The sequence below is a fragment of the Danio rerio genome, chromosome 23 (assembly GCF_049306965.1).
Source record: "Danio rerio strain Tuebingen ecotype United States chromosome 23, GRCz12tu, whole genome shotgun sequence".
Classification (NCBI taxonomy): Eukaryota; Metazoa; Chordata; class Actinopteri; order Cypriniformes; family Danionidae; genus Danio; species Danio rerio.
Genome location: NC_133198.1, coordinates 22105366 through 22129471, shown reverse-complemented (window position 1 = coordinate 22129471; position 24106 = coordinate 22105366). Strand labels below are relative to the sequence as shown.

Below are 24106 nucleotides of genomic sequence, written 5' to 3'. Positions count from 1 at the left end.
CTCTTCCTTGGATCTATAAACAAGGCGCTCCCTCACGCCAGATGGCGCTCAAAGCTCTCAAAACAACCCAATTTAAACCTCCAATTCGAAAGTGAAGCGAATGCGCGTTTTCCTGTGTTTTTCTACGGACACTTTATTTGCAGAAATTGATTTACGTGAATGTTTAAAGGAACGCAAAACCAAACATTCATCGCCATTGTTTGGTAAGTTAAACCTTCAGCTCTAGTCAGCACACAATGCGTCTGTCGGTGGACATGTAACGTTAAATAAACCTGTTTTGTTTCCTCAGAACGTGTTATTACTTAGTTTTTGATTTAAATATGATTATAGTAGACTATAAATTAAAAAAAAAGTTATTTGATACATTTAAAAGTGTTTAAATGAAAGATACGACTAAACCTTGACGGCATATTTAAACAGGTTTGACCGGTTTGTTTTAAATCCTGTTCTTTAGAACCAGCATTGCACAGTTGGCATATTGAGTGTCTATGCGTGTATATTGATGATATTATAAACGTGGCTTACAGTCCCTGATTTTGTCCTGAGCAATAACACTCAATGTGTTCAGTAGATTTTTGTATTCTATATAATAAATGTGTCTGTGCAGAAAATCATACCAACAGTCGAGTCCCTTCTTAAATCTCAGAGGAATCTAATGGACAAGTTCGTATCAAGGAAGGTAAGACAGATCATAAAAAGGCTACCTATTCAAGAGCATTTTAAAGAAATAGTTCTGTTCTGTCTGAAATTTCTGTTGTTATTTACACACGCATTACTTGTTACAAACCTTTCTTTCTTCTGGTAAACACTAAACAATATATTTTGAAAAAAGATGGAAACCTGTAACAAGTATTTGTTTTTCCTATTATGAGAGTATATGTTGACAGATTTCCAGCTTATTTCAAGATATATTATTGTGTATTTTGTGTTCAACAGAAGAAAAAAAACTCCTTAACATCTAGAGCCACTTGAGGGTGAATAATCAGTTAGTAAATTTCATTTTGGGTGAACTATCTCTTTAATTGTGATCCTCAGACAGAATAAATCTATTTTGATATAGGAAAGATTGATTTCAGAAGCATTACCCTGGTTATTGATTAGTTTTGTTGTGAGCAGTTTTGTGTTGTTACTTATTTCTTTGGCAGGCCTCGTTCAGCTCAGGCTGGCAACTGCTCCACAGGAGAGGTGATCTGTTCACCTGTCCACCCACCGATGCCCTGGCGCACTGCATCAGTGAGGACTGCCGGATGGGAGCCGGGATCGCTGTACTCTTCAAGAAGCACTTTAAGGGAGTTGAAGAGCTCAAGGCACAGAGTGAGTGTGGATTGCAGTTACTGAGAAGTGTAAAACTCAAATTACACCAATCTGATTGTTAGTTGTGTTTGTCATCTTCTGTTTTGTGCAGAGAGGCAACCTGGGCAGTGTGCTGTTCTTGAACGATCTGGTCGTTTTGTGTACTACCTGGTAAGATGGTTTGTTGAGTTTTTTCGTCTTTAATTTACAGCCTCTGTGTTTTATTGCATTGATTATAAGTGACAAATGTTCAATCAAAATGAACAAAAATGCCTTACAAATCCACAATTAGATTAAAAATATTAAGGATGTTCTATTTGTTGGACAAAGCATATAAATACAGTAACCAATCAGAGGCATTTAGATTAGTCACCTCTGAAAAGGCCAAAGTTTTATATGCATTCTATTAGACAAAAAATGTTTCATATGCATTTTGTTATTTATCTTTAATTTTGAAGCTCTTTTGATTATAACACATTAGCATAACATACACAACCTGACAGAAGTCTTGTCATTGCTCCCAGTTGTAAAAGCAACAAATAAGAACTTCTAGTTGATCATTTGGAAAAGTGGAAGAAGGTAGATTTTTTACAATGAATTATCTGTTGAACTGCATCTTAATCATCACAAATACTGCGGAAGACCTACTGGATCCCGCATTAACCCAAGATTCTTAGAGAAACAGTCAAGTTTTGTGAAGGGGAATCATGGTTTGGGGTTACATTAAGTAGGGGGGCGTGCGAGACATCTGCAGAGTGGATGGGAACATCAACAGCCTGAGGTATCAAGACATTTGTGCTGCCCATTACATTACAAACCACATGACAAGACTTTTGTCTCAGCAAAGTCAGACATTACTGTCCTAATTTAATGATTAAAACTAAAGGCATGATCATATTTTATTTTGGTAAAATACTGTAAGTGTAATCTAGAGGCCTTTGGCTTTCATATAAGCCACATCTGATAACAAATGATCAACTAGAAGTCAAGTTATTATTTATTGTTCTTAAAACTTGGACATATTTTTGTCAAGTATTGTAATGTAGATAGATAGATAGATAGATAGATAGATAGATAGATAGATAGATAGATAGATAGATAGATAGATAGATAGATAGATAGATAGATAGATAGATAGATAGATAGATAGATAATATGCACATTCTAGACAAAGATGTGTATTATTTGATAAAAAAATGTTTTAATGTATTCCATTGTTTCACATCATTGCGTTATTATTTACTGCAATTTACATTCTCTCTAATTATTGTAATATTAAAAGCAATAATAATAATAATAACTTTTAATAGAAATTATATCATATAATAGAGGTTTTGCTTAGCATGAAAGCCTTTTCCTGTAATGAGCTCTTTTTTTAAATGTATTGTTTATATAGTTTAAATCATTGTTTTATTGATAACAGTTTCTTAGTCACTGTTTAATTTTTCTTTTAATTTTTACATTTTTAAATTAGAAAACCGAGATACAATTAATAAGATGAATTTAAATATATTTGTCTTTTATAAAGGCCAAAATGCCACTGAAAATCATGTTTTAACTAACAGAATTGTTCCAGAACTTACCTTTGTCACTTTTGTTTCTTCCTGCACTAGGTCACAAAGAAGTACTATTACCAAAAGCCCACAAGTGAGAGTCTCCGAAAGAGCCTCATGTCTATGAAGGAACACTGCTTAGCTAATGGCGTCAACCGAGTATCCATGCCTCGGTAATCTGACAAATACAATATGTTCATTTTTCATTTAAATGACAATGTTTGTTTTAAATTAGATCTGTTTTTAGGGCTACTTATTTTAAATTAGATTCTACATTTAGGGCTTTAAACAATGAAAAATAGTTTTGCGTTTGTCAGTTATCAAATAGATTTTGTAAGAAAAATAGATTAACTTTTAAATATATTTTATTGCCCTTCATAGATGGCAAAACAAATGTATGTTGGGGAAAGTACTTTTAGAAAAGCTCTGCTAAAATAACTGTTATCCTTTTTCACCTTCTAGTATTGGCTGTGGTCTGGATAAAATGCATTGGGAAAATGTGTCTTCCATCATCACAGAAGTCTTCCAGGACACTAAAATCTCCATCACAGTGTACACAATCTAGACCCCAGTAGGTCTAAAACTCAGGGTATTTCTTTTCTGTTCTTACAGAATGGTCAGGGGGTTGCTTTTTGTTCCCATGGAATTTCACAACTTAATACTTATTGTATGTAGGGTGTTCGATTATCTTCTGGGGAAATGAAAGCTCTTAAAATGTTTGAAATCATACAGACTGTTCCTGTTATATACTCTTAATATTCTGCAACTGATGTTTTGTCACCACTAGAGGGCGATGTTGCATAGGTATAGTTCAATCTCAGAGATTATTTGATAAGTGACGCTTTCAGTAATCAGTAAGTGTATGAAAAATAGAAGTGCACTAAATGAGCTATAAAAAAATAATTTCATCATTCTTTTGTTATTCTCATTCACAGATGATTATGTAGTGGTCCTCAAACCTGTTTCTGTAGCTTTACCTGAATTTGAAATTAGCTGAATATCTTTTTATAGCAGAAAAAGTAAGAGTGCTATTTGAGTATGTGCTTCAGAACTCAGCATGTGTCTCGTTTTGAAGGCTGCACCCTCTGAAGGTCGCATTAGTCAACTGCATGCGTCAGCCAGGCTCTCTTATTTCAGAGAAGAAAGCACCCATTATAACATTGACTGTTATTCCTCATGAGGCATAATTACTGTCATTTCTGTCTTTGGAAACAAATGTGACCTCCTGAGGGTGTAGCCTTCAAAATGAGACACCGCTAACATCATACATATCATAGCGCTGTCTGCTTCTTGCTTGTGACAGGAAACCGTCTCGAGTTTATTTTATTAACATACAAGGATTTGCATACAAGGATATTTTTTAAAAATCATTTCTAAAATACATTTAAACATGATGCTTGAAGCAATGAAAACTATAGTTTAATTAGATGCACTGTGAATTATATGACAAATAATACATTTAATGTTTTTTTTTTATTATTACATGTTTGGCTAATGTTTTTATGTTAATCAGCAAAATATCAATAGGATAGACCATATACTTTAGATGTAAATACTATATGGGTGTGGTTTAAATTTATTATTTTAAAATTCAATGTCATACAAGACGTGTAGAGCTGACAAATGCTGCTAAAATTGCTGGATGATTGTAATAATTTGCTCTGAAGTACCGAGGCGGTGCCCGGGCTGTATTAATCTTAATCAGAGGCCAGCTGTTTATACTGTTAAGAATGCAGGGGTTCCACACAATCGATTTGTGTTGAGACAACATGAAGGACTTAAATTAACATGGTAGTTTTTACAAATTTAAGTAGATTAAACCTAAAAGAATTAAGTAAAAAATCCAGAATTGTGTTGATTTAGCTCATTTTAACTAAGTAGTTTGAACAAACAGCAATTTTTGAGTCTACCCTACTTTAAAATATCCTGCAATCTCTCATCATAATACTCAAAGTTATCTTGACAGTCTTCCCAGGGTGTAAAATTATCTTCTTCGTTCTCAACGAAAGTAGACCAGACATACACGAAATCCACAGGCCTCATCATGCGTAGTTTACACCCTGCCCTAACTAGCGCCTGAAGTCCGGCCTGTATCTCCGGTTCCTCCCATTCAAAGAGACGGGAGCAGTGGATATTAAGGCGCAGCGCCTTGCGTGCTTTCAAGATCTCCACAAGCTTAGCAGCGCAGGCCACACAAGGGCTGGACGATGTGTACCAAGTCACTGTATAGCGGAGGGACTTGTCATAATAGGCCAGCACCTGTTGAAAGAAGGCCTCTTCGGCATGTGAGCCTGAATGCTCATCCTCCAGGTAACCACGAACGCCATCCGTCTCTGCTGCTCCACCTTGTATGTCGACCTGGTAGCACAGGAAGGTCTTGTTGCGCCCGGACGAGTACTCCACATTTTTAAATTGGAACTTGAAGAAGGTTGGGTTTATTCGGTCTCTGTGGGGAAAAAAGGAATATTACATATAAAAACAACATATAAAAACAAGATAATCACATTGTGTTTTTGGTGCATTTGGACTGCCATTGGTTGCATTCATATTCAGTCAAATGTTTGGTATACAGCTGGATTTGCATAAATTCATACACTTATTCCAATAAAATGTATAACCAAAGTATTTACACTGGATTGTGTTTTGATTGTGTTCACAGTTAAAGAGTTTGTTTTAATCATTGGTAGTTGGGATAGTTAGAAAATAAACATTATCAACGTTTGTCCACATTCAAGTGGTTTTAAAGAAGCTATTCTGAAGAAGGTATTTAATTTTGGGTTATCTATCCCTTCAAATTAAAATTTGCTGCAAAATAGTGGAGGCTGATTTAAAGGACCATCACATGAGATTCTGAAGAAAAGCCAGCTAGGCTTTTCTGATGTCACCCATCCATTGTTTACTGATCTTCCTTCCAGCTGGAAATTTAATTGTAAATCACACAAGTCACAAAAATCATGTTTGATAAATCACGTGTTTTTTCCCCCAACATTCTTCACTATATATCCCTTCGTGTTCAAAAGAAATTTGAACAGTTATGACCACAATAAATAGGCTAACATTGTTAATATATGTAAAATGTCTAGTCATATTTTGTGTATATATAATGATAAATTAACAATAAATAATGTTTTAATGCATTCACTATTTTGCTTAACAAACCCTAATTTGAAACACATTTTTGCTGAATACTTGGCTGTCGGTGGGTCCAGTGCTCAAGATCTCTTAACTGAAATCTACACTCGCATAACCCAATAAAACCAGGACAAACATTGAAAGGTAAATGATGGCGATGCTGGATCTCGTGTGTTGATCCACAATCGCCGCACAGGGGTGCCTCTGTAATGGAAACGTTTTGTCCAGTTAGGGCAGTGCGCGGATATTATGTCAGACATCGCCATATGACTGGTCAACAGTCACATTTGTATTCGCCCAAATCCAAATATTTCAATATTGCTGCGGAAAAACCGTCCCGCGCAGGACTTGGTCTCTGCCTGTCCCAGTCTGCACTGCTAACATCTGCCTGGATTTCATTTTACCTATTTCCATAAAAAGTGTAGGCATCAATCATTCTGTACTTGGGTGAACTGTTATGTACAAATAAATGGCCGTTTATAAGTTAACAGTCTTGCGTCTGAGTATGCCATAAAAAGCGAGGACCATTTAAAAATTGCAGTTTAAAATAAATGAAAAAATATATTTGTGAATGAACTTGATCTATAGGGCCAATAAAATCTTTTTGTTGACATTTTGGCTACTTTCAGTTATTTGTGGAATGTAGGCATACTAATGGGCTGACTGTAAATTAAGTTATATGACTTTAACTCCTTTTATTGACTTTGATTATTGTGAAATTTGCTTAAAGACAGGCCTCCATGTTTTTGCAGTTTTTATAAATATACAAATAGGCCACAGTTTTAAATAGAACGACGTGAGTTTCAGCAGGTTTATACGCGAATTCTTTGTTGGGTGTTCAGGCGTTTGTTGGTTAGTGGTGTTTGTGCGGTTTGCGATTTTACTATTGATTGCGGCTATTGATTCTCTGTTTTTGACTCTTTTCTGGATTTGACTCACGGCTTTGGACACCCCTCGGATTTGTTTGCCAACTCGGCAAAACCCCATAATGGGAGTTTTATCAGTGTGTATGTATGCGATTTATACATAGATTAGGCCTACCAATTTATAAATGCTACTGTTGACATTAGTGACCTTGTATTAATATATAATAAACTTATCAACTTGTTTTCAATATTAAGTAGAATTAATAGAATTAATAGTAAAGAATTAATAGAATTAATAGTAAAAAATAATACAATTTATGTTTCCCCATACACTCAGTTACTAATAACACACTTATTAGGCAGCTGTGTGTCTGCTCACTTGATCATTTATTACTCTTAACTCTCTTTCTGCAGGAGGAAACACTGAGTAAAGTGTTGGGTGTGCCTTTGTCCTATCTTAGGAACAACAGTCAGATGAGGCAGGGCTTCCTTTATTCCTCACACATTTATTGGGCTTCCTGGAGAAGCATGGTGAGCGCTGAGTGTTTTCAAGTGTGTCACTTATGCTGAGATTGTATTTGTAAAACATGTGTTTGTGTTTAGGCCTCGATACAAGCGGCCTGTTTAGGGTTGATGGGATACTGTTGTGCCAGTATGAGCTGAGGAGATGTTTTGATCAAGGGTGGCTTTCCAGAGCTGAAGATTGAGGGTGTTCATTCCTCAGCCTCCGTCTTAAAACATTTCCTCTGAGTGCCTCCCGGTGGTTTCATTTCAGGGCCACTCATGATTGAGCTGCTGGAGGTGTTCAGGAGTAAGTGAAGTTCAGATGCTGTTGAGAACATTTTGTGGACTAGTTTCATTTCAAAATGGATTTATCAAATTCTTGAAATATTTTATCTTACAGTCTTTAAACTGAGCAAACCTCACCAGGCGGTGAAAAAAATCCTGGACAGCCTTCCAGAGGACCATTTTAACATCCTCTGCTATTTAGCATTCTTCCTTTCCCGTGTGGTTGCTAATAGTGGAGTCAACTGCATGACCACCACCAACCTGTCTATAGTCTTTGGACCAATCATCTTTCAGTAAGTGTTTGTATATCTGTATGTCTGCTGATGTTTTCTGTACTTCAAAGCACATTAAACATATCTTCAGGCTGAAGTGTTTTAAATGCACCAATTTGTGGGATCTGAGAAGATAGAAAACAGTCTGGAGCTGTCTGACGTAAATGAAAGATGGATGTATGAAAAATGCATTAATGTCACTTGTTTTGTTATCTGTGTTTGAAGTGTTCCTTAAGGCCCCACAATGCTTGAGGAGCAGGAGATGTGCATCAGCTTCACAGAGTACATGCTAGACAATCTCAAACATCTACTTCCCAATATGTACTCTCATGCATCTGACAGCAACACAACAGTGAGTTTATACTTATATTTCAGAGGATAACCGCTCTGCTATGGGTTGTAGGAATTCAGTGAGAATGTTTTTTGAAAATGATGATAGATTATTATGTTGGTTTGGTTTATGTGTGAGAGACTTGTGTTTGATGTGTTTGAGGAGGCTGTCAGTGTGTTTAATGATGGAGAAGACTTCACTACTGAAGAGTGTGTCCAGCAGCAGCTTATCACAGAGGCAAGGTACAAAACACAAATACACACAGCAGATGCTGGTCAGATTACAAATTTACACACACATTTATAATAATTAAAGTAATGTGGAGTGCTAGGCTTGCATATTTATGCTTATGATTTGTCTGGCTTTTTTTAAAGATCAAAGCCTCCAAAAGTTGGACGACTTTGGCATCTGAGAAAAAGATTCTCACATTTTTGGGGAAAGCTCGGCTCATGCACTGGCAGGTCCAAATTGCAAGAGAGTAAAGAACTTTCTGGGGCAGGTGATGGCCAACACAGGTCACTGCAGCCACCGAGAGTCACCAGGAAAAACTGAGGGTTGGTGAGGGTCACCAGAGATATTAGGGTTGTTGAGGGTCACCAAAGATACAGAGGGTTGGTGAGGGTCACCAGAGATACAAAGGGTTGGTGAGGGCCATCAAAGAGGGTCACCAGAGATACAGAGGGTTGGTAAGGGTTACCAGAGATATTGAGGGTCTGTGAGTGTCACCAAAGATACTGAGGGTTGGTGAGAGTCACCAAAGATATTGAGGGATGGTGAGGGTGACAAAAACTGGGTTGGTGAGGGTCACCAAAGACAACATAATAAAGCTTTAAAATAAAGCTTTGAATTTGTCAAAAAGTGTCTCTCTTCTTTTCTATGACTGCATAGTGCTTAGTTTGCAGTTATGAAGGCAAGTTGTTAAATAAGTTAATAGAGTTTATATTAAGTCATCTTAATCATGTCACTCTAAACGTTAATGGCAACTATTACCTCTAATACAATGAGTAACATGAGCGACACTGTCAGTTATTCACAGACTCATTGTGCAAATTGTGAACTACAAATAAGCACTGTTTGCTAGATGACAGAACAAATTAAATCTGAACAAATCACAAATTTGTGCATTTTTTTAAGACTACCATAAAGTCTTTCTACAAAATGAATGGCTAAAGAGAAAAAATGTCAATTATACACTTAACTACTGAGAATCACAAACTATAAAAATAAACACATCCAGAAGTATTTATAATTTGTATAACATAATTAATAATTATGTTGTTGCTATGCGATTCATGATCTCAAAATATCATCTGACTTGATGGAAACAATGTCTGAAGATTCAAAAAGATTGAATTTTATTATACACTCCTTCTTTGTTTGAAATCCATCAATAACTTCTACAAGATAAAAATCTGCAGACTGCTTTTGGCTTTTAGCAACATTATTCAACTTACCCAGACTGCAAATCTGTGCAAAGGCAGTGTGGTGGATTCTAGCTTAAAAAAATGGATTCACACTTTTTTCTTTTTTTTTTTTTTTTGAGTGGACACAAATAGACTTACTATGACTCAGAGTAGAGTCAATGGGCTTGTATGAAGCACTTTTGTTTGTAACAAGATTTTATAAAATCTCAGGTGGAGTATTACTTTGTTTGGTAGAAAAACTTTTTGTCTGATGATAAGACCAAAGCCGAACTTTTGTCCTTCAGTTACAATAGATAGTTAAAAGTCTGTGGAGATCTGAACACCACACCCATGTGCTAGCTGAACATTGAATTTCAAACATTATTCTAGTCTTGAAAGCTTTAATTCTTCAGAGTTCTGATTTTCCCACTAGAAACTGAATGATGGTTGTGGATTCAATAGTTCAAACACGTGAGGTCTGGGTTTGTGCAGGTCTGGATGGGACTCAAGGTATATGGTGTGAAGATGTAACTTTACAGCTATAAAACATTTTTTTATGTTTTCATTGATGTTCTCAAATGGTGGTAACTCTATCAGCTCCAACTCTAACTCCTACTTTTTTGATAGGAAAAAATGTCTCTTTTATTATTTGCTGCTTTGTGCCTTATTTAGTTTGGTTAAATCACATAAGAGTTTGTTTTCCCTCTTGGTGCGGTTCGCGTGGGCAGGTGTGAATGTAGTAATCGCACTCGAGTGCAAACTAAAAGCAGACCAAAAAAACGTACCAAGACCTCCTTGAAGAGGTGGTCTCGATATGCTTTCAAACGAACCCTGGAGCAGTTCGTTTGTGGTGAGAACATGATCCGAACAAGAACAGACCCAACTGCAAAAAGTACTGCACCTTTTTGGACTAATCTAGCTGTCGTAGTCCGATGTTCTGTGCATTATGGGGTGTGAAGGAAAAATATTTATTGACAGAGCTTTACTAACCAATTTTAAACAGAGAGAGAGAGGGAAAAACATTACCTGATGGATCTTTGGTAATATTTCTGGAAGATGACCATGTAGCAGTTTAGCAAAATTAATTTTAATTGATTTAATTATTAAATAATCACTTTAATTAATTAAGTGACTTGCGATGCGCTTTCATTTGCAATGCATTTAAACATTGTTTTACAGCCGCAGCTGTGATTCATTCTCAAAAAGTATAGGTTGTCTAAAGTGATGTATACAAACCATATAGTATACCATGACCAGGGATCCAATCAGTCGTCCCTTCATAGTAAAAAGCTGTATTTTGTGTCTGCTGGTTTGTTTACTTGTGGGAGGTCCATTGACATTTTCCCACACATTAATTCTGACCAAGCGAAAAGCAGTTAAGGAAATACGTTTAATAACATCTGGCCAATGAGTGATATGGATTTTGTCACATGATTGCATTTAGTTTTTTTCAACTGGTTCGTACCAAAGCAATCAGTGTGGTGTGAAAAGGACGCAAAAACAGCAGTAAATGCTACAATTAATCATTTGTTGCTCTTGGTCTGGACCAAATGAACCGAACCACAGATGTGAAAACCCCCTAAAACGGATTCTGCTATGGCATCACAGTGAAAACTCAGGAAAACTTTCATTTCAGTTGTGTAGTTTGCATAAAATCTACTGAAAATCTCATCACTCTGTACCATGATGTCAGTTAACAGTTTTCAGTATTTTGTATTTACAGGTTTACTAGATATTTTTTAATTGAATTATGTGGCCTTCATCTTTTTGTCAGCATAAAAGTGAAAACCAACTGTTTTAGTCAGAATTTAGTCAGAATTTAATGCTAATAAATGAAAACTCAGAATTTTGGTTCAACTTAATTTAGAAAAAAGACAAGTCCAATATGAACTCTCAATTCTAAGAAGATACTTAGAATTGTAAAATTCACAATTCTAGAAAGCCAATAAACTTGATGTTTTCTGATATCAATTTAAAAGAAATGTGAGATTTTACACAATTAAAAAAAATCTAAATTCAGTCAACAAAAAGTCACATTTATGTAATTTTTTAGATGACTGTATGCAACTTCTATAGAGTTCAGTGCACTATTCAAACTATGTACAAAAATAGGCCTATTCTATGCATATTTTTCTCTTCTATGCCTATCTTGTATTCTAATGATATCTCTTTGGTGTAGCATGTAGAACTTCAATGGTCCAAGTACTGAGCTGTGTGGTACTCCATATTGAATGATTGATAATATCAAACTTGAAAGAAAATAAATTTTTAAATAAAAAAAAATCTCCTTAAATCACCAAAAAGCAAATATTTTATAGAAATATTAATTAAAATATTGTTATAGCAGTAACAGTGTATTACTATTAAGTGACAGATGTTTGACGTACCCTACAATGATCTCAAATGGCGGCAGCTCCATCGGCTCTAGCTCAAACTCCTCATTTTTGACTGGGCCTTTGGCTTCTTCTGGTATCTCCCCATTCCCTTGAGGCATCTCTTCATTTTTTGGTTGATTTTCTGGGGTCTTCTCTGGTTTCTTTGTCGTCTTTTCATCTTTATTTTTGCTCTTTTCTTTCTCCTTTTCAGGTTTACTCTCTACTTTCTCCACTTTCTTCTCTTTCTTTTTTATAAAACCACCTTTACTAGGAGTCTTGCTGTCCTTTTTGTCTGCCATGATTTAGCCGTGCTGTAAAATGAGTCTCCTAGAAGGGAATGACTGAGGGCTGTTGTTGATTTAGTATGTGAGTCAGAGAGATGACAGGCTGAATATGTTCCTAAGTCTGAGAGTTAAAGAAGAAGATAAAGATAACTCACTGTCACAAACAGGAGCTGGTCAGAGAACACATGAGGGAGGGAGACTGAAGGGCAGCTGCTCTCTTGTTTCCATGCTAAAAAAAAGTATAATGAGGAGGGGGGATGTTTTTACTTTATTGTTTTAATGCGGCCCCCACACTTTGTTCAATGAGTGCATCGCCTTGCCATTTTCTTCCTACTCAATATCAAATGCGTAACGAGTATTGATTTACCCACACACTCATCTAGGCATCTCTCCGGCCTTTTGATCAGGATATTATTGCTGTTCACAAACCAACAACAGGCAGTTTATTAATAACTGTAGTTTGGCAGAGAGTTCAGAATGACTCAGTCTCTTCACATAGTGAATGCCATGGTTCAGTTTAGGCCCTTATAACAAGGTTGTTTAAAGGTCAGTTTTACACTAGTCAGTCCGAGAAAAAAATACAATTTTACACTCAATGACCCATTAGCAGTGGTGTAAAGTCACAAATTACAAATAGTCAAACTACTGTAATTGGGTAGTTTTTCTCAGGAATTGTACTTTACTAAGTAGTTTTATGAATAAGTACATTTGTAGTGCTGTAAATACTTTCCTTTATCCTGCAGTCACTACTTGATTGTGATTCCTGTCCAATCAAATCACACATAGAAGGTAAATCGCATCATAATGAACTACCTCAAGACATGGCGATTTATAATTGCAGCAAACTGTTTGGAAGCAATAAAAGTGTCCAAGAAGATGTCTGAAATCTTTGAACACATTGACAGAGGCTGTTTAAATGCATGTTACTGATGAGAAAATGACAGATAATAATAATAATACATTTTATTTGTAATGTGCTTTTCTTAGACTCAAATCGCTAGAACTTTTGCTAGTTTTGTAGTGGATGTTTACTGTATGATGACCGAAATGCCCTAAACACCCATCAACATAACATCAGATTGATGCTGTACCCCAATGTCATGGAGACATTGCACTTTGTTTGAAAATGAAAATTGAGTTGACGTCAGAACCCAACGTCAGGCTGACGTCAATATCCAGCGTCCAACCTAAAATCAACCAAATTTTAACAACAACGTCTAATGATGTTACAGCTTGACATTGTGTGGAAGTTTTCATTATGATGTCTATGGATTTGGTTGTTATACCTGACGAATAAATATCAGTATTTGATGTTAATATTGTGTTGGTTTAAAATGTTGGCTTGACGTTCTAACACAAGCTAAAATGAACTAAATATCAACATCATTACTGGACATCAAAATCACATTGCCCTTAGACCCTGGCTAGACAATGAATTTGTGAATGTCACCTGACATCTAAATCTAGCTTAATATTAACATCTTAAGACATTGTTTGCCTGCTGGGCAATAACTACAGTAAATGCATTACAGAATGTTACATTTACACACATCCAAGAATTACATGTAAATGCATCAGCTTTTTACAGCGTAATACTCACTACTCTTGAGTTCTTTTAAAATGTCTACATTTTACTCCTAACTTTGAGAAATATTCACAACAGATACTTTTACTCTACTTGCACTACTTTTTTAGGCAAGTTATGGTACTTTTACATGAGTATAATTTTTCAGTGCTCTTTCCACCACTGCCCATTAGCACACTTTAGTGGAAGAAAAGAGTCTCTTTTCTGAAGATCGCAATCACAGATGTGGTTTTCAAGGTAAAATTTCTGTACTTGAGTCTTGTTGTCCCCGCTTCACAAATTTTTAGTCATTGTTTGTTTTGTGCAGGGCCAGGCAGAATCTATGGAGAATTTTGCACAGAATTCATTGTAAAAACATCTAAAGTATAGAAACTAAAGTCTTAAAACATATAGAAACTAAGTATAGAAACTAAAATCTTAAAACATGAAATAAAAAATAATACCTTTTTATCTTTTATTTAAAGTTTACAATGCAAATCCAACTTGGTCTACTTGTTTAGTAAACTAAGCAAATTCCATATAATATATCTACTAACTAAAAGACAGAAAATATGACTTTACAAACTATTATAAATAAAATATACAAGCAGTTCTATTAACTGAAATTAATATAAAAAATGAACAAAAGTATTTTTACACACATTTACTTAAACTAAACGTTGGGCTAAAAAATGTGCAGATCTCCCTCCATAACTAAACCATATTTTGTTATTCACAGTTTCACCATACTTTTAAACAGGATTATGTGTCTTTGAAAACAATCAGTGTTTTTAATGAGCTCTCTAGCTGTACATGTATAACTTAAAAACCATTGGTCCGAGTACTAAACTATGCGGAACTCCATATTCAATGATTGATATTATCAGGAAAAGAAATTCAAGGTTATTGCAGCTGTGTTGTTGAAATACATCTGCTTCTCCTGATGCTTTATTTCTGGTTAAATTAGCAACTGTAGACAGACTCAAAAGTTTGTGTTATAGCTTTAAGCTTTTTATAGGCCATCTTTGCTGTGGTACTTGGACAAATCCATTCCATGCAGCAATATAAAATCTAAAGTAGACATTCTGTTGTGGGCTAAAAAGGCTTAGATTTATTGCATCTTTTTCATTATCTATGTGGATATTAAAGTCAACAACAGCTTTTTTCTATCCAATACTAATTCCGATATAAAATTGGTAAAATTTTTAATAAATAATAAATCATCTTCATTGTACCCTGGAGGCCTGTTTACAGTAGTCTATATAAATGTATAATTTAGATTTATTGACTATATAATGATACATGAGGCCCCATTACTTCAAATTTAAATTAAATTCAGTTCAATTAAAACTTGACTGCTGGCTGATATTGAAAACGTTATTGTAAATTGTAGCAACACATGCTCATCTGCCTTAGGAAAGAAGCTCATGTTTATAACAGTAAGGTCAGATCTGGTTTTAGCCAGGTTTCTGTTGAACAAAGTACATCTAATATTTGGTCAATAAAAAAGAAGTGCTTTAGATCGGTGTGATCTGATTTTTAATAAGACTGGTATTTATTGGACTGGGCAGCAATGTAACTCAGTGGTTAGTACTGTCACCTCACAGCAAGAAGGTTGCTGGTTCTAATCCAAGCTGGGCCAGTTAGCATTTTTGTTTGGAGTTTGCATGTTCTTCCTGTGTTTGCATGGGTTTCCTCCTGGTAGTCCAGTTCCCCCCACAGTCCAAAGATATGCAGTATAAGTGATTTGGACCAATGAAATTGGACATAGTGTATGATTTTGTGTGTGAAAGTGAGAGTGTATGGGTGCTTGCCAGTACTGGGTTGCAGCTGGAAGGGAATTAGCTGTGCAAAACATATGCCGGAATAGTTGGCAGTTCATTCCGCTGTGGTGACCCCTAATAAATAATGTACTAAGCCAAAGGAAAATGACTTAATTATTTAGACCAGGGCTGCCCAAACTCTGTCCTGGAGGGTTGGTGTCCTGTATATTTTAGTTCCAGCCCCAATAAACACATCTGAACCTATCAAATTAATCAAGCTCTTTTTAGGTATACTAGAAAGCTCCAGGCAGGTGAGTTGAAGGAAGTTTTAGCTGAGCTATGCAGGACACCCCTGATTTAGACTGTACACTGTAAAAAGCAAATAGCTACTTTACTCTTTTTATATTTTAGTTGCATATACCCATTGTAACTTGGAACTGTTAAATTGACAAATTAATTTTAAAACTATGCACAGTTCATTTACTTAATTTTAAGGCAGTGGGTCTACTCACATTTTAAGGTAGTCAAAATTGTTTTAAAATCAACAGGTTTACTCACTTTTTTAAGTAAAGTGGTCATCTTTGTTTTGCAACGTGCCTATTTTTAATTTGATGAACATCAAGTAAATAATTTCCTGTAAATAGGTTTGGTTAAACTCATGAATTGGTTTTATATTTACTGGTTCAGGGAACAGATAAAGTCTCTATAAGGTGGCGATGTGCTGTTTTTTCAACAATTCAGATGGAAAACATCAAATCCTTTCAAATTTGTGTTGTGCCCTGGAGGTCTGTATACAGTAGACAATTTAATATCAATAAGGGTTTATTGATTATAATATATAGCAATAATAAGACACAATTAATTTGAAGGAATAGTTACCGAAACCAGGCTGCTGAGTAATGCTGGGTATATTACTATAAATTGTTGCAAAGGCTTATGTTTATAACAATTACCTTTGGGTGTAGACTCATGTCATATAATCATCTGGTTTTAGCCAGGTTTCTGTTAATGATAGCTATAGTGCAATCCAGTTAGTCAAGTGCCAACACTAGGACTATGAGTATTACTAATTAATATAATTAGTCCATAGATGTTAATGAACTTTAGTGTACTTAAACAGTACAGTGTGAAAACTATGGTTTGAGATTTAATAGTAGTAATTAAATCTACAATTTTATATTCTATCAAGGTTACAATATGACTTAAAAAAACTTTTTACTTTACTAATTTTTCTGAGCTTTTATTTTGAAAAGAAAATCAAGGTATGTTTGAGCATTCTGTTATTTTTTATGGTTGCATCCTTCTAACATTATGACCTGTTTTTGTTTTATGTTACAGCACATTCACATTTCAGTCTAACCGCACCAGAGTTCACTTGGAGGTGGACCAAAAGCCATCTGGTTGCTTGGTGTGCATCAGGGTTCAGATAGCAGCATTAATACCTTGTTCACCCAAATTAAAACTAATAGTTCACCCAAAACTGAAGATTTCATCATTTACTCTCCCTTCATTGCACAAAAGTAGATATTTTTTTAAAAAGCTGGATGCTGGGATACAATGACTTCACTAGTATTTCCCCCTGCTATGAAAGTCGATGGGTCACAGCAGCCTGCAATTTAAATATCTTCTTTTGTGTTCAACAAAAGAATCACATAAAGGTTTAAAACCACATGGGGTAAAGTAAATGATGCCATTTATTTTTTTTTTATTTTGATGCCTTTAATAGAATTAATCTCACTAACAAAGCAATCAAACCAGAGTTTAAGAACTATTCACTGAAGGGTTCTTTGCAGAACATTATGTATATGGCATCACTGTGAAAACCTCCTTTTGGAGCTTTCTTTTTTATGAAAGTGTAGATTAACTAGGATTACATAATGAAGACAAGGTCTAGCTCTGTTTTAATCAGGGGTGCCCAAACTTTTTCTTATAAAAAGCCAAAAAGCTAACTCGATTTAGAGGTGTGGGCCGAATATATAGCAAACCGTATATATTAAATTTGTCATGGGTAATTTCCTAATTTTTTGAGAGGGGTCTGGAGGTAGACCTGGTGCAGTGCAGTCTGAGCTGCAAACAATGCTTTTAAATGCGCTCACCTAACCCTACCGCTAACCCTACCCATCACAGTGACTCACGCCATTGTGTCTGACATTGCATCGCTGAGTGATGCAATCACATCTTACATCATAAAGGCTGCATCCAGATACTATTGAATTTTTTTTTGGTAATATTTAAAAATATCTAAAAAAAAAAAAAAAACATTGCTTTAAATCATGTTATCTAATCGGTATCATTTTTAACATTTTATAATTAACTTATTACAGTAAAACATAAACAATCCTATTTAGAACACAAGTTCAATGCTGAATACACCAGTCAGGCTTACTTTGATTTGCTCACAGATGTCTTGTGCAGTTTGCTGACAGTATTTACATTTTAAAAGTCTGATTCATTTACAGTATTTCATTATTTTATTTCAGTTGCCTTTGTTGTAGCTCACCAATAAAACAAAGAAACAAAAGTGACGATAAATTCCTTAAGGCAGGGGAGTCCAAACTCCATCCTGGAGGGCCGTGTCCTGCAGAATTTAGCTCCAACTTGCCTCAACACACCTGCAAATTTGTTACTAGAAAGCCTAGTAAAGCTGCGGTCACACTGGGCTTTCCCTCCCATAGACCCATTCATGAGCATGCGAATGCGTCAGACCGGAAACACAGGGTCATGCGTCAATTTTCATCACTTGGCTGCGTGAGACCAATCGAGGATCAAAACATGACCTCTCTGGACAGAAATTTAAAACTGGAGCAATCGCTCGCTTTTTTAAATGTCTAATAATCTTGTTTAACCCCGCCCCTTTTCGCAAAGCCATACGACAGAATTTCGCAAGCTCAAACTCTAGTGTGACCGCAGCTTAAGAGCTTGATTAGCTAGCCCAGGTGTGTCAGATTGGGGTTGGAACTAAACTTTGCAGGACACCGGCCCTCCAGAAGCGAGTTTGGGCACCCCTGCCTTAAGGCATACATGAGGCTTTCACCCCAACCACATCCTCATCATTCAGATGGGACGGTGGGCCAAATCAACTTTGGGCCAACTTTGGGCATCTCTGGTTTAAATAGACATCTTGTCATTTTTAAATGTTATTTTCATAGAAAATTCAACGGACCAATACACACCTACTCATGACATTCACTGACATGCATCCTTTGTTGGCATAGAGACTGCAATTTCTTTTGATGTTTGTCGAAAAAGAGAGCATGACAATGAGGAAATTAAAATGCGATTAAACCCACTGATTTCCTTCACAAATGTAATGAAATGTCAAATGGACTTTGCTTTTCCTATTAAATTTGCCGCTATAGTCGTTATAAATCACATTTTGCACAAATAAAAAATACAACGGCAAGCACACTGCAACCCAGAAAATGATACTGTAGTCCTACTGGAGTGCCAAACTGAAATCAAGATTTATGTCTAACACAAACACATGAATGTTCATTATACCTGCACTGCAGCACTTCTGCTCTGCCTTACAAATAAGTCTGGTTGAAATTGGGTTAATTGATTTAATGTCCTTTTTGCTATTTTCTTCCACATGATCAGAATACACAAACTCTACTGTTTAAATGCTCTACCTAGAACAGTGCGCTGTTCTTATAAGTGTAAACACACACACTGACATCAGTGATTGTGCTACACAGAAAATGAAAGTGCTTGAGTTTTGGCATATTATTCGCAGTCATGACAGGCCAAATTCAGGTTTATTAACCAACACTTTTTACTGAAATGAAAATGTCTTTTCCACACAAAAGGTCTTTAATGCGCAGCAGCTCTTCTTGATATCCCACAGGCTTCATTTCTCTCTTTTCAGTCCTGCAAGCTAGGAGGGAATGCAGTCTACCATCAGCGTTTTCCAATTCCCAACAGTCCTAAAATGTAATTATTTTCAATTACAGAACCTGCCTGCGGCTTTCTAGCGGGTGAGTTTTGTGCACAAAGAAAACGCACAAAAAGCTTGTCAGCTATATTGCAACTCTATTTACCCAACTCTTGCCTTAAATGATTAAGAAGCTAACTATTATACACCAAATGTTTATTAAGGTTTTGTTGGAAATGTAGCAGTATTTTCTTCATTACTGGTGTTCATTTGGCTTGAAGGACAGGTCTGTGGTTCTACAACATGCTGATAGTGAAGGAGAGTTATTATATAAATGTTTAACTATTCAGTGTGTACTGTACTTGTCTGAATCTGTTGCATTTTAGGAGGTGAATGGTGAAACAGAACTACTAATACTGAGCAAAGTCATATGATAATAACTTTCATTTCTTTTTTAAATATTTAAATAGAATAGGTAGATCGATAGAGGGGGAAATAAATTATGTTTTACTGGGATATTATTAAAAATGGTGTATTATTGTAAGTGTTTACCTATAATAGTAGTTGTTTTTACATAATTTTGCATGAGAATAAAAGTGATAAAAAGTGAGTTGAAGACCGAACAGATAAAATATCTTATGCATCATCATTACCTGAGTGTTTCAATGCTAAATGTTCACAGCAACAAGTGATCAACCTCATTGATATTAAAATGAAAAGCAAGTCCTGTTTAGATTATGGTTTGCACGTCTGCAGTCCCAGTTCTTTTTCCCTTTTGAATGAGGAAAATAGATATAGCTGATAGTGGCGGTTGCTTACACACAGGTGCACGATGCACATGCTAGTTTATAGTCATCTGTAGTCCTTGTAGTGTGCTCAAGGGAAGTTGAGGGATGAGATGCAGTCAATCCAGGATGACAACACAGCTGAATTTGTCTGTGTTAGCTCTTTCATGTAGACTTGGTGTGTCACGGCCTTTAAGTTTAGCCTTTTCTACAATACTTAAAAAAAGGAAACATTTGCTAACTAAAGTATTTGTTTACTTTGGAGTAATTCTGCAGTTTGTATATCAGGCACGATCCCTATTTTGTATTTGAGGTGTTTGGTTTGATATCAGAACAAAGGAAATATAATTAAGACCAGAGTATCCTATAGTTAGCCTTTAAGTAAATCAGAGTGTCTAAGTTTTTTGGCAGAAATCGGCATTGGTCTGGCCTAAGAGTCTTGCTAACCGTGTTAAATATCTGGTCCACTGACGTGGTTGTTGCTGGCACAGTAAAAACTTTCTTGGCCACTTGTGAGAGCAAAGGGAAATCGATGGACTTGCGTTTCCAGTACTGTAATGGATCTTCATCCGTCGGCTCTTCGTGGAGATACGTGGACAGTTCCTGCTCCACAGTCTTGGCCTGCATAGTCGGCCTCTGCTTAATGAAAGAGAAAAGCTTGCAGCGTTTGGAAGGAGATGGCTGGGTCTCAGAGTAATGCTCTATTGGACTCAAAGTCCGAGTATGCTTTTCAACCTCTTCCAGCAGCACCTGCTTGTGCCAGTCGCTGTCACTGCTCCAGGACAGCTTGAACTGTGGGTCCAAGGTGGTGGCTGTTACATAAAGAGGATCCTCAAGAATGCCTGCCAGTCTGCGGTCCAGAGCTTGAGACAATCCCATCACGATCCCAGAGCACTGGTGAGTCACAACCTCTGCCAGATGCTTGCGCAGTCCCAACACACAGGGCAGCGCTAGGCTGATGGACACGTGCTTGTCTCCTTGCACCATGTCTGAGGCCTCCTCAAAAGGCTCCAGCACTTCAACCAGCTCCCTCAGAAGCTCTTTCTCTAAATTACCCAAGACTAGGTCATTCCTATCCACAATGTCCTCAAGGAAATCCATTGAGTCCACCATTTGGCGCAGTATCTTTAACTGATCGTTCCACTTGTCTGTGGATGAAGGTCTTTGCCAATTTGCTGAGGAGCCGAACACTTGCACAAGTTTTTCAGGAGCCACTGTAGCAATAATGTAGTTATAGAGGAGGCTTGCTTTGTTTAGAGGAAGCGATACATGAGGAGAAGCGCAAACGCCCTCCTTTATGCACTGAGCTAGTAATCGAGCAAAGCAGTCAATCCTACTTCGACCGAGACACTGATCTAAAGACCTGTGGTACTCGTTGCTACTAATGCCTTCTTTGGATTCTCCTTCTCCAGGATCTCCATTGCTACCATCTTCCTCCCCTTCTTCATCTTCTTCACCATTTCCAATTAGACTGAACCCAGGAAGACGAAAATCAGATCTGCTTTCACAAGGCAACAAGTCGGCGACCACTCTGAACACTTTTCCAGTGATGCCATGGGATTCGGAGATCTCATCAAACTCGCTGAGCATTTGCTGAGTGTTGCTGTGGTCTGGAAGGGGTAAGCAGGCTAAAAGGGCGGATCTGATGTGCCAGTCGGCGTTTATAAAGTGGCAAGTTACTCCTAGATACCCAGCACCAGAGCTGTTACCCACAGAGCTGCTTCTCCAGAGGTCAAGTGTCACACTGCAGGACTCTGCTCCTTTCAGAGCCTGCTTGGCAGCTAGTTGCACTTGTGAGACGTAAGCTGGCAGGAGCTGCTGTTGTATATAATGACATTGTACTGGTATGTATCGGGGCTCCAGGAGCTGGAGAAGTTCACGGAAACCCTCATATTCCACTATTTGCGGCGGCTGCAGGTCCCGGATGATCATCTTAGCGATAGCTTCAGAGATTAGCGATTGCCGAGGGTCGCTGTAGTCAAACTTGTTCAACCCTGCAGCAGTTTGAGGGATCATTCGACCGCTTGGAGGACCGGTACATGTCTGCATAGCCTCTCTTTTCACATCTTTCTTCCTCACAAATTCATCATACATGGCCTGATGTTTACGCTGTGAATATGACATGATTATATACAGGTAAATATATATATGCAGAATATGATATATGTAGTAATAATATAGTATTTAAAGCATACACATAAAGAACAATGGCATTTTAAGGGTTCACACTTTTTCTGGTTAATGAACATCTCTAACTTGTTTTTAATCAGTAATTACTAAAGTTATTAGTAAATAACATTTTCTTTTATTAAAAAATGTAACAAATATAATTTTTTTTAGTTTTTTTTTTTTTTACATTTTATTACTTTTTTTTCCTAGGAAATTAAATGTTTAATCAAAAAAATGTATGTCTTTATAACTACAGGATCCCAGAGAAGTGTAAATTTTGAAATGTGACCATGTTTAGATTTTTACCTCCAATTTGTTCTTGTTATTAAGACACAGAACACTGTTTATTACAAAATAAAACAACTCTTACCTTTAAATGTGTAACAAAGTTAGAAGTAACTGTCCGTTTAGCCTGAATTCTTGTGCCACAAGCTTTGCAGTTTGATTCAATTTTGCCATTTTCTCCCTCACAGACGATATTGAAGTAATCCAGAATGGAGACCCTAGATTTTGACGCCATCAGTGATCTTCTTATCTTCCCCGATATTAGCGACGACACCGTGAAAATAGCTCTTAAAATAAACGTTGATATCCTCTTGTTTTCCCAAATATCTGCTTAGCTTTGGGATTTAGGTTAATAGCCTAAACTCGGCATAGAGATAACAGGATAGAGATAGCGCGTTCACCTGATCTGATGCTGATTGCATTGTCCTGTCATTGTGAAAATATCTTCTGTTACACGTCTTGATCAAAACAAAAAAATGCACGTCCGTCAGATTTACGTGAGCGCGTAAACGTTTGTGCCCGGTTCCGTTTCAGCTGTAAACATGGCTATCCGCTAGCAGCTCATTTGCGATGAACACCAGGAAGTAGACAGCGAATGGGGCATTTATTTATTTAATTATCATGCCGCCTCTATTTGTCTGTTTTGCCGATATTATTGGACATCCACCCACTATGTGATAAAGGTTTACTTAAGCACCCACATTAAAGAACAGCTTTATTGCTCGCTTTGTGGAAACAATGTGTTAGCAATAGATTTAATGCTGTCAATGTCTATAATGTACACAACACATACACGACTGCGAGGACGCGCTTGACACTTAATGCTCGTGCACGTTTAAATCGTGAATACCTATTTTTCTGTTTTAGCAGGAACTTGTGGTATTAATAAAAGGTATCTGTTATTATAAAGCAGGGGAATTACATATAAAATAAAATGATTAATTACTATTTTTGAAAAATACAGTGCTCTGAAAACCTGAGTATATCCCATTTTGAAAATTAACATTTTGATTCATTTCTCAGAAAATATAGGCAATGTATTTTGGTGCATTTAAACAAAACAGATTTATTAAACAGATATATTAAAATAATATTTTATTCACCAAACATATTTAGAAATAGAAAGATATAAGAATAAAATTCAAGCAAAATATTGCAAAAAAAAAATCACATTTTTTGCTTTTCTTGATTTTTTTCTCTTCTTTAAACTTGTATTTAATATTTTTCTATAACATATACATTTGGGTGTACTAGTTTTCAGACGGTTATCGCAAGTTATTTTGTTAGATAAGCTCCAGATTTGGCTTTAGTACTGACTGATCTAATGTATATGCACAAATATACCATGGTATAGCTTCCTATTAAAAA

At 36.3% G+C, this 24106-nt stretch overlaps 3 protein-coding genes across 6 annotated transcripts; 1 reads left to right on the top strand and 2 right to left on the bottom strand.

Moving 5' to 3' along the window:
• Positions 1 to 98: 98 nt before the first annotated feature.
• oard1 (O-acyl-ADP-ribose deacylase 1) lies at positions 99 to 5471 on the top strand. 4 transcript variants are annotated; one of them, XR_012398344.1, is made up of 7 exons: positions 99 to 203; positions 608 to 679; positions 1146 to 1314; positions 1406 to 1464; positions 2907 to 3019; positions 3309 to 3813; positions 4077 to 5471. XR_012398344.1 is itself a non-coding variant. In NM_001020755.1 (6 exon segments), coding segments are annotated over 5 exon segments (468 nt in total). In that variant the 5' UTR covers positions 149 to 203; positions 608 to 655; the 3' UTR covers positions 3412 to 5404.
• Positions 4758 to 12313, bottom strand: apobec2b (apolipoprotein B mRNA editing enzyme, catalytic polypeptide-like 2b). Its single transcript, NM_001168463.1, is given in 2 exon segments — positions 4758 to 5292; positions 12027 to 12313. Coding segments are annotated over 2 exon segments (822 nt in total).
• Positions 12314 to 19364: 7051 nt separating this feature from the next.
• si:dkey-109j17.5 lies at positions 19365 to 23307 on the bottom strand. The gene is made up of 2 exons (XM_021473612.2): positions 22824 to 23307; positions 19365 to 22393 (listed from the first exon to the last, which is right to left on the bottom strand). The coding sequence occupies exons 1-2, from the start codon at positions 22971 to 22973 to the stop codon at positions 20633 to 20635; spliced, it is 1911 nt and encodes a 636-aa protein (XP_021329287.1). The 5' UTR covers positions 22974 to 23307; the 3' UTR covers positions 19365 to 20632.
• Positions 23308 to 24106: the final 799 nt, after the last annotated feature.